This window comes from Thalassophryne amazonica, chromosome 7 (assembly GCF_902500255.1).
Source record: "Thalassophryne amazonica chromosome 7, fThaAma1.1, whole genome shotgun sequence".
Lineage (NCBI taxonomy): Eukaryota > Metazoa > Chordata > Actinopteri > Batrachoidiformes > Batrachoididae > Thalassophryne > Thalassophryne amazonica.
The window spans coordinates 78,958,694-78,969,314 of NC_047109.1; the positions used below are offsets into that span (position 1 = coordinate 78,958,694).

The following is a 10,621-nucleotide window of genomic DNA, read 5'->3' on the forward strand; positions in this document are numbered from 1 at the left end:
CTAAGTTTGATTAGGTGTAACACTTTTTATCTGTCACAGTCAAAGCCTCTGGATGTTTGTTCAGGACGTCATGCACGTTGACATGAGTGTACATCTTGTGTGTGTGTGTGTGTGTGTGTGTGTGTGTGTGTGTGTGTGTGTGTGTGTGTGTGTGTGTGTCAGCCTACCGGAGGATGGCGTGATGGGTGTAATGGGTGTGGCAATGATTCCGTTGGCATTAAGTGCTGCCATCTGCTGCATCTGTACAGCAGCAACTGTTGCCACAGGAGACAAGTAAGCTGACTGGGCAACCAAGGCCTGATGTTGGACAAGCTGTAGACAAGGTAGGAACAAGAGATGAAAAGGATGAAAGAAAAAGTGCATTGAAGGCAGAGAAAAAGGAAAAGCAGAGATGGAGTGACAAAAGTTAGATGGATATGTGAAAGAGACAAGAGGAAGGGACAAGGAGAGGGAGTGATTGAGGAACAGATGAATAGAGATCTAATTACAAGGCCATTATGTCCAGAGTCAGTGGGTTAATGGTTGTGTGTTGCGGGAAAGCTAATGCCAGATGACGTATGTTCTGTTGGGTAATAACATTAGTCCCAATTAGACCACTGATAGCCTCTTCAAACTTATTACATCCTTTCATAAGCACAGCACTCCCCTCACAAACTTTGTGTGTACATAATGTGTGTAGCACATGGAGTGTCTGTCAGCGTGCACTGCCTGCCTGTGCGTTGACGGCCTGTGTGTAGGCATTGTAGGCGGGGAAGTTGAGCGTCATAGGGCTAAAGATGCCGAGCTGGGAGGCCACCTGCTGCATCCTCCTCAGGCCCCGCTCCTTCTCTGTGTCGGCAAACTTCACCACCAGACTGGATGATGCTCCCTGTGTAGAGAGTGGTGGATAGACAGATGCTTGTTTTAATGCCACTTACAAGTAACAATATGACCTTCATCGAGGAGGACATGGTTGCCAACATATGTTTGTTTGTTTGTTTGTGGTATTACTCAAAAACTACTGAACAAACAGTCTGACCAAGATTAGTTATGGCTACATTTTATGGTAAGACTAGAAAAGGGTCTGACCCAGAACTCCCACCCCCACCTCCACACACTTTTAATTTATTTCTTTTTATTAACAAAAAACCAGAAGATAGGATATAATAATAATAATAATAATAATAATAATATGTTCATGAAATGCCTTGCAATAGACTGGCGTCCTGTCCAGGTCGTACCCTGCCTCATACCCTATGACTGCTGTGATAGCCTGCAGACACCCCCCACCCCCACCCCCACCCCCCGTGAGCCTTAATTGAATGGATGCATGGATGTTCATGAAACTTGTACAGATACATTACATTTTCATCTGTATAAAGGAGCAGGCCCCTATTTCTTTCTTCTTTTACATTGAAGATGGATCATGTGATTTTCACTACATTTAACTTAATGGCTGAGTCTGACCTGCAATACAAAATATTTAATTTGGGGTGGCTCCCGGCACTCTGTTGCACATTTTGGCCTTTGCTAAAGGTAAGCATTCCTTTCTAAGTGCATTCCATGTCTTCTGCATGTACTAATAGGACTAAGCACCATGTGCATACCCTTAAATTTCTCCAGCCACTTAATTGTTTTATGAGTAAGATGGGACTCAGTCAATATCTCAGAATACACATTCATTATTCACACCTGAAGATAATGTAACCCTCCAATAAACCTGACATGCACTGTGTACAAGCAACGTACTGTATGTGTTAGTGCATGTACTGACCCTGTGCTGACTCTTGCTTTAAATGATTTTAAAGCGTGTTTTGAAACAGCTGATGAAGTAACTAAGGCCCCATTCCACACAGCATGTGATGTGTTTTTTTTTTTTTTATATGGACTCTGGAACATTATTTGAAAATCATGTGTTGCAAAGGCTTCAAAACATAGTGGAACAGTGTTTCAAGTTTGCCATTACCAATACGGAGTACTTGTGAAAAGTATTCATATCTGGAAGCTAACCAGTGACATAAGGGCATGACTGGATAACTTATTGTACTAGGTCTTTTTGGAGAACCATTGGGTACCACTGGAATGATTGGTTACTTAGGGAGACTCAGATAATGAGCATCATTTGTGTAGTGAGGGAACATAAACTACAACATTTTGGCCATGTGACATGTTTCTCTGGGAATGATCCAGAATACAGATGCCTCAGTGTTGAGGAAATCAGCAACAAGAAAAGTCCAAGGAGACGCCCATGTTTCAACTGGTTCCAATAGACAGTTGGCTACTTTCAAGAGGTGTTGATGGACTGACTGTCTGTCTGGGTGATTGTGGTCCAGGGCCTGATGCAGTTCTGTGGTATGATGACTGCAGTAACATGCTCCTAGAACTAACCTAAGTAAGATGAATCTATGTGTATGTATGTGTGTGAGAAAACTATACATCGATGTGATAGCGGTCGTTTCACGATGCGGTCGTTTTGACCGTTGAGGTTTTTCTGTAATTATTGTATGGCTTTTGCCTTACAATATAAAGTGCCTTGGGGCAACTGTTTGTTGTGATTTGGCGCTATATAAATTGATTTGATTTTATTTGATTTGATTTGATGTGCAAAGTGTCAAAGCTAGAAGAAGATAAGTAATAACATGAATGATTGTGACATGTTGGATCAGTGCCACATAGCCCCCAAACGTTAGCCGCGCCTCCACAGATATGTATAAGTAGGGAGTCTCAAACCATGTCAAAATATCACAGAGCACAAAACATCGCCGCCTCCTTGGGAGAGCACTCCAGGAGTTGAGAAGCAACCACATGGACCACAGACCAGCTACCTAATGAGCATGAGATATTGAGCACAGACCCCTAGTCCCAACAAGATACAAACTTGTGTGCTAATTCTTTTGTGTGTGTGTATGTGTGTGTGTGTGTGTGTGTGTGTGAGTGAGAGAGACAGTCTGTTTTGTAACCATTTGTAACTACACATATCATTTACAGGCATTGTGCGACTCCCGTGCAAGCTGTTGATGGCGGCCTGGGCTTCAGCATGTCCCTGAAATTTTACAAATGCACACCCTGCAAAACAGAAACATAACAGTGTGCACACTACATTAAATTACCAAACAATACATCAAACAAGTTATACATTAACCAAATAAGATGCATTTTACTGTTTTTTTTTTCCCATGCAAAATGTAATGTTACCTTTGCTGGTACCGTCAGGTCCTCTCAGCACAGTGCACTCATCAATGCTGCCAAAAGGCTCAAACAGCCGTCTGACATCCTCATCACTCTGTTGTTTTCCCAGCATACCCACAAACAATTTCCTATCCTCTGAGGTGCCGTGGAAGTACAGAAAAAAAAAAAATACAAAATCAAGTATTTCATAAGATGAAGGAAATACTGTATGTATAAATATATGCACAGTGTGGACAGAAGGGAAAACTAGAAGAGTACTTCTAGTTTTCTCCAGCAGGAGGCAGGAGTTTATGCACAGAAAACTGACAGGAGGAGGAAATGTAAAGCGTGGTATTGTGGGAGTGTGTACATGTATAACGGGGTCATGTAAGCCTGTGTTCCACGCTCACTGCTGACTGTTTTCAGTCAGTCTGCTCCACTGTGATGCCTGGCTGTATACTGCCATCTCATCTCTGGAATGTGTTCATGTGTTCATGAGTGCATGGCTCACCTCCTCTGCCCTCACTGTCAGCTGGTTTCACCTGGATTGGCCGATTCATCTGAGGGACAAACCAACAGGATAATCAGCACAAGTGTTCAAGCTCTCTGTTATATCTGGAGTTTTCACAGGATGTACTTCTACAATAGAGTACCCTCTGCCATGGAGATCCTATGATCATCATGTTTTATTCATCTGCTTCTTAGCAATACATCACATAAAAGCATGTATGAATTTCTGCCGAAATCTGGTGGAAAATAAGGTTTTTGTTCAGGGAAGATGTGCTTTTGAGATGCTCTTCTTGGATAATTTTAAATCAATATTTTCATAATATCATAATATTGAGTTCCATTTTGTTTGTACTTTGGCTAAACAGCACCCCAACCTTTTGGCAAATTGTAGCTGAACTTTCAAGTCTTCTTTTTAAGAAAATCCTCCACTGTACCACTTCAACATGAAGCTGTATAACTGTGGTACAAAAAGCAAAACATGCACTATGCACAATTTCTCCAATCATAGCCAGAAAGGCCTATAACTTGTTCTGGGTTGTCTGGATGTCTTGGTGGCTTTCCTCACACTTCTCTTTCTTGTACAGACACTCTGTTTTTGAGAACTATCTATTCCAAACAGATTTACCATAGAGTGCCATACTGTTTGTATTTCTTCATAAGTGATGTAAATAAAGTCCAAGACATTTTCAGTGTTGTTGCAGAGATCAAGTTGTAGAGATTTGCTTTCAATTTGGGTTTAAACCGTTTATGTCCAGATTTTTTTTATAAGTGGAAAGAGTTGCATTAGTACCTTTGAGATTTTTTTTATTGTGAGTAGAAAATGACAGTGATACACTTCGGCAACAATTGTTGCCAGTGGGGCAAAACGGGTTAAAGAAGATAATTTTAGACATTTTTACATTGAGAAGCCTGATTTACTATTTGAAATGGCATAAAGAAATTAAAATGTGTGAAATATCAAGCGGTCCAATACTTTTGGAGGGAACTGCAATCTATGTGAAAGATTTTATTTTATTTTTTTAAGTGACAGGAGATAGGCAGAAAATGTCATCTAGTCTAGAAATTAAAGGTACGAATGCTGCAAACCACATCATGCAGCATGAAAGTGCTTTAATCCCTCACACAGCCACCAGTGCACCGGAAAGAGAATACAGAGAGAGTGCAGCTCAAACCAAAGTCAAATTCCTTGTATGCTGTGGATACTTGGTGAATAAAAGCTATTCTGATTCTGAAACTCACTGAGGTGCATCTGGGTAAAATCTAGTCAACTCTTCACTGACCCGCAGCCCACCTTTGGACCAATTATCACTGAAATCCATGGATGTATTTTGGAAATCTCAGAGAAATCATACGATCTAAAAAGTTACCTCCTTGGTGGTAAAAACATAAAAAATAGAAAAACTGCATTATATACCAAATAAAAAACATCAGATATAATATGACATGCATGACAAGTGAACATGAAACAAAAAAATTACATTTCACATAATAAAGTCTATTTTTAGATTTTTTTTAATTTGACAAATTGTTTTTATCATTTATTTTATTTTGCAAACCTTATCAATTTGTGTGTGGGGGAGGAGTGGGGTATGCATGTGCGTGGTTGTGTACATGTGTTTTCTGTTTTTTAAGTCACTGACAAATTCAGGTTAGCAGGTAACAGGTGTGTCTAAAAATATAATTAACTGATATCTCTCTCTCTCTCTCTGTGAGAGAGAGAGAGAGAGAGAGAGAGAGAGAGAGAGAGAGAGAGAGAGAGAGAGAGAGAGAGAACAGAGTACTAGGAGGCATTGAGAAGTGACAAGATTAAGAATGCAGGCAATCTGATCTGGATTACAGAAGAACCACGGATTAGATGAGGCTGTGATAAGGACTAGAGATAGAGGGAGAGAGAGAGAGCGACTGTAATGGGGTGAGATGACAAGGATGTGATGGGAATGGATGCAGTCAGCTAAAAATAAAGAGATGGTGAGCGAGAGACAGAGAGCGAGGCCTGGGGGACCCCAACTGGCTCGAACTGACTGAAAGGGCAGGTGGAAGGCCAACATAAATCCAGGGAGTGAAAAAAAGAAAAGCAATAGATGAAGAGTGAGGAAGACAGAGAGTGTGAGGATGAAAGCTAAGCTGCCCCTGAGAGGATGATCCAAAAAGAATAGAAATAGAAAGAGGGGAACTGGGGAGGGCAGGAGGGAATGGAGCATGATTCAGTCGTGACTTACTCTGTCTAAAAATGTCACAAGTACAGAAAGGCAAAGCTGAGAATGCTTAATGAATGCACACACTCATATTCTGAATAAAGCTTCGGCGTATACCTTAGGTACAGACACACACACACACATGTATATGCATACATCCACAAAAACGGTGCTTAGTCATACCACAGAGGCAGCGAGACGGACTGTTGATGCCACATGGATGGGGTGGGGGAGGAGAAGGCGATGATGGTGATGAAATGATGGTACAAAGTGCTGGAAGGGAGAGGGAAAAAGGGGAAGGTCCAGATGAGTGATAACGGAACTCCCAGAGTGGTGAGAGGAAGGTAAAGAAGACGAGAGGAAAATCGAACAAAGCCTTCAAAAATACACACACACACACACACACACACACACACACAAGCTTGTCAAACTAACATGCTATTGATGCAGATACTCCTACGTCCACATCCAAGCACGTTTTAAGTGTCTCCGATAAGAAAGACTAAATAGGTTAAAAGCAGAATGCACTTGAAAACAACATAAAGGTAGCTAAACATTCTACAAACAATAACTTGATAAGGAAGTAAAATTATAAATATCATAAGAAAGGAAAAGCAGACTGCTAGGTGTCTGATTAAATTAACATTTTAACTTCATAATGAATAAGCAGGTACACAGAAAAGTATACAAGCAGAATATAAACATCAAGTGAAAAACTTGATTTAATGAAAGCTCATTTTTAAGATGGCCCTTAAATTGATCTACTGAGGTCTGATGGATATGATATTTCATGGTTTTGGAAGGAAAGACCAATAATTGATGATTTGAGAATCTTCACACTTGTAGCAACTTGCACAGGTACATATGACAATAAAGTTCTACTATACATGACGGACATTTAGGGTTTTGTGAATGAACAATACACGTCAGCTGAAGAAAAGCACAGGATGGAGGGACAATGTGTACCCTGTGCCTGCACATAATACTGCATTGTATCGCATTTGGGGGCAGTGGCACCTGTGGTGAGCTTTGAAAGGTTATTGAAGTCTATATGACTTCATGTAATAGTGTGATCCTGAAAAAAATAAGAGTTGTTCAGACAGCTACGACCTTGGCCTTTGTTATAACTTGTTATTGCAATGCTGTTTACAGCCTTTTAATTTATTTACTGGTTACTGCTTGTTGGATGGTTGTGTGATTACAGCTGATTGGATAACAAATTAGCACTTGTGCCATTTGATTACAAATGATTTACTGCTTCATGGCATCTCTCTAACCCTATAGGTTGCATAAATTTTTATTGGCTATACGTATTATTATCTTGCCCTTTGACCGATCAGCTCCAAAAACGAATCATCTGGAGACACTCAACCAAGCAATATTCCTACCTAGTTTGATGACAATCTGTTCACCCAGTTAAAAGATATTTTATACACACACACACACACAAACACACACATAGACAAGCAATTATAATTTGCTGTATAGCTGTTGAAAAAAGCAAACAGAAACTAGGGAAAAATGGAGAAAAGGGACATGGCATAACAGAAGAGGAGGAATCAAGACAGGTCCCAGTGGGGTGTTAATGAAGCTGGTAATTGAAGAGAGAGCACAGCAGAGAGAGGCTGATCTATACATTTGATTAATCAGCTTTAAGCTGTCTCCACAAAGTTATTGATCTAAGGTAAGACTGTCTCACACACACACGTACATGCAAACGCTTTAACATCTGCATTCATGTACAATCATGGACACAAACCTTCACTGACCTGACTCACAGTCCACCCTAACACCTCTATGACCTTGGATCGCTCACCCACCCATTCATCCGTCCGTCCGTCCGTCCATCCGTCTGTCACATTCCACTCCAGGTGTTACAGCTGTCAATGGTGCCATCCATCTTGCACTATTAACTCATGGATCAGTCCTTCTTGTTCATTGATTTCAGGCTCTGTCGTAGCACTGGCTGATTGTACCAAGATTTGTGTCCAATAATCTTTCCTTTATCCTGCTATCCATCCATCACTTTTTACATTTCATCCTTCATTAGGTCTTTTCAAGCTCAACCTTTTCTGACTGTTAAACTGACTGACCAGAAAAACCTAATGAGTCCATGTGAAGTTCATTCATTAAGGCTTATCAATCTCTGTGATCCTTTTAGGGCAACAACTAATCGACAAAATCAATAGATTCAATAGTGAAAAATAGTTGGTGATGGCTTTCATTATTGATTTGGTGGATCACTTGTATTTAGTGAGATAATCTTACATAACTGCAGTTGAAATACATTTGCAACATAGAGAAGATAGAGCAAGTGTTGCAGGAAAAGTGAAACTGGGCTGTGTGATATGACAATTTATTATATGGCTGTGACGCTACGCACACTCTGATTGGCTGATTACCGGTCTGATATTTTCCCATATCAGACCGGTTTCCATGACAATCGGTCCGCAACGCGTATTTTCTTTACAAACCAGGAAGCTAATAACACAATTAGAAAAAGCAAGTCGAACATGAACATACTCCATAAATACCTCAACAGCATTGAAAAAAGACACACATTGAAAGCTTACCAGCTAACGACCGGACCATCTGTTAGCAAGTTCTCCATGAACGTGAAGAAAGTGAACGAGCTCAACACCGTCAGCAGCATATTCGGACGATACTGTAAGTTTGCGCGTTTATATGTATATAACAGCCATATAATAAGTGAATTATTAACCTTGCTTGCTCGGTCTGTACGGGGAAATATCAGACCTCCGTGTTTTTCACATGGACCTCGCTACGCTCAGTCCATACTAACAGCACATCGATCTGATATCTCCCTGTACAAACACTCGCGCTTGGTTAATAATGCTTTAGTATCGTATGATGACAGATTATGCTCTGTTGTTTATTTTGTGATGTTCCATTCCATTTGGAAAAACACTTTCTTTTTGCTTGGTGTACTAAATACAGCACAGCCGTACACATTCACTCCTCCATAAAATCCCAAATTTATTTTCACTCTTGTCTGTGAGCTGAGTGGAGTTGTGAAGGCTCGGTATCAAATTTCAGTTCACAGCTGCAGATCAGAGAAGAGGAGCACCAGAAAACTCCAGTGAAGCCTTCTATGGCCACTGTGAAACATTCAGAAATTAAAGGTTTATTTTAGAGGTTAACGGGCTGATTTACTAAGATCCCAGAAAATGAGTGCTAAATTCCATGGGCTTTCTAACCTTTTTCCCGTTGGGGTGGAGACAGTTTTTGTGGATGATTTATGATGAGCAATTGCAAAAATTGTGAAATTTTTTCCCAGTCAGCCTAATTTCCGGTCAATCAATCAATCAATCAATCAATTTTTTTATATAGCGCCAAATCACAACAAACAGTTGCCCCAAGGCGCTTTATATTGTAAGGCAAGGCCATACAATAATTATGTAAAACCCCAACGGTCAAAACGACCCCCTGTGAGCAAGCACTTGGCTACAGTGGGAAGGAAAAACTCCCTTTTAACAGGAAGAAACCTCCAGCAGAACCAGGCTCAGGGAGGGGCAGTCTTCTGCTGGGACTGGTTAGGGCTGAGGGAGAGAACCAAGAAAAAGACATGCTGTGGAGGGGAGCAGAGATCGATCACTAATGATTAAATGCAGAGTGGTGCATACAGAGCAAAAAGAGAAAGAAACAGTGCATCATGGGAACCCCCCAGCAGTCTACATCTATAGCAGCATAACTAAGGGATGGTTCAGGGTCACCTGATCCAGCCCTAACTATAAGCTTTAGCAAAAAGGAAAGTTTTAAGCCTAATCTTAAAAGTAGAGAGGGTGTCTGTCTCCCTGATCTGAATTGGGAGCTGGTTCCACAGGAGAGGAGCCTGAAAGCTGAAGGCTCTGCCTCCCATTCTACTCTTACAAACCCTAGGAACTACAAGTAAGCCTGCAGTCTGAGAGCGAAGCGCTCTATTGGGGTGATATGGTACTATGAGGTCCCTAAGATAAGATGGGACCTGATTATTCAAAACCTTATAAGTAAGAAGAAGAATTTTAAATTCTATTCTAGAATTAACAGGAAGCCAATGAAGAGAGGCCAATATGGGTGAGATATGCTCTCTCCTTCTAGTCCCCGTCAGTACTCTAGCTGCAGCATTTTGAATTAACTGAAGGCTTTTTAGGGAACTTTTAGGACAACCTGATAATAATGAATTACAATAGTCCAGCCTAGAGGAAATAAATGCATGAATTAGTTTTTCAGCATCACTCTGAGACAAGACCTTTCTGATTTTAGAGATATTGCGTAAATGCAAAAAAGCAGTCCTACATATTTGTTTAATATGCGCTTTGAATGACATATCCTGATCAAAAATGACTCCAAGATTTCTCACAGTATTACTAGAGGTCAGGGTAATGCCATCCAGAGTAAGGATCTGGTTAGACACCATGTTTCTAAGATTTGTGGGGCCAAGTACAATAACTTCAGTTTTATCTGAGTTTAAAAGCAGGAAATTAGAGGTCATCCATGTCTTTATGTCTGTAAGACAATCCTGCAGTTTAGCTAATTGGTGTGTGTCCTCTGGCTTCATGGATAGATAAAGCTGGGTATCATCTGCGGAACAATGAAAATTTAAGCAATACCGTCTAATAATACTGCCTAAGGGAAGCATGTATAAAGTAAATAAAATTGGTCCTAGCACAGAACCTTGTGGAACTCCATAATTAACTTTAGTCTGTGAAGAAGATTCCCCATTTACATGAACAAATTGTAATCTATTAGACAAATATGATTCAAACCAC

At 40.5% G+C, this 10,621-nt stretch overlaps 1 protein-coding gene across 5 annotated transcripts in view; it reads right to left on the reverse strand.

The window, feature by feature from the left end:
* The window catches only part of LOC117514296 (CUGBP Elav-like family member 3), a 75,473-nt gene that overhangs the window by 14,454 nt on the left and 50,398 nt on the right, over positions 1 to 10,621 (reverse strand). For all 5 annotated transcript variants that reach the window (XR_004561849.1, XM_034174684.1, XM_034174682.1 and 2 more), the window contains exons 4-8: positions 3,659 to 3,707; positions 3,175 to 3,303; positions 2,966 to 3,045; positions 713 to 868; positions 168 to 312 (exon numbers count right to left, since the gene is read on the reverse strand). Coding sequence is in view for 4 of the 5 variants with exons in the window: in XM_034174684.1 (XP_034030575.1) it covers positions 168 to 312; positions 713 to 868; positions 2,966 to 3,045; positions 3,175 to 3,303; positions 3,659 to 3,707 (559 nt within the window). In the remaining variant the exon portion in view is untranslated. The remainder of the gene's footprint in view (positions 1 to 167; positions 313 to 712; positions 869 to 2,965; positions 3,046 to 3,174; positions 3,304 to 3,658; positions 3,708 to 10,621) is intronic.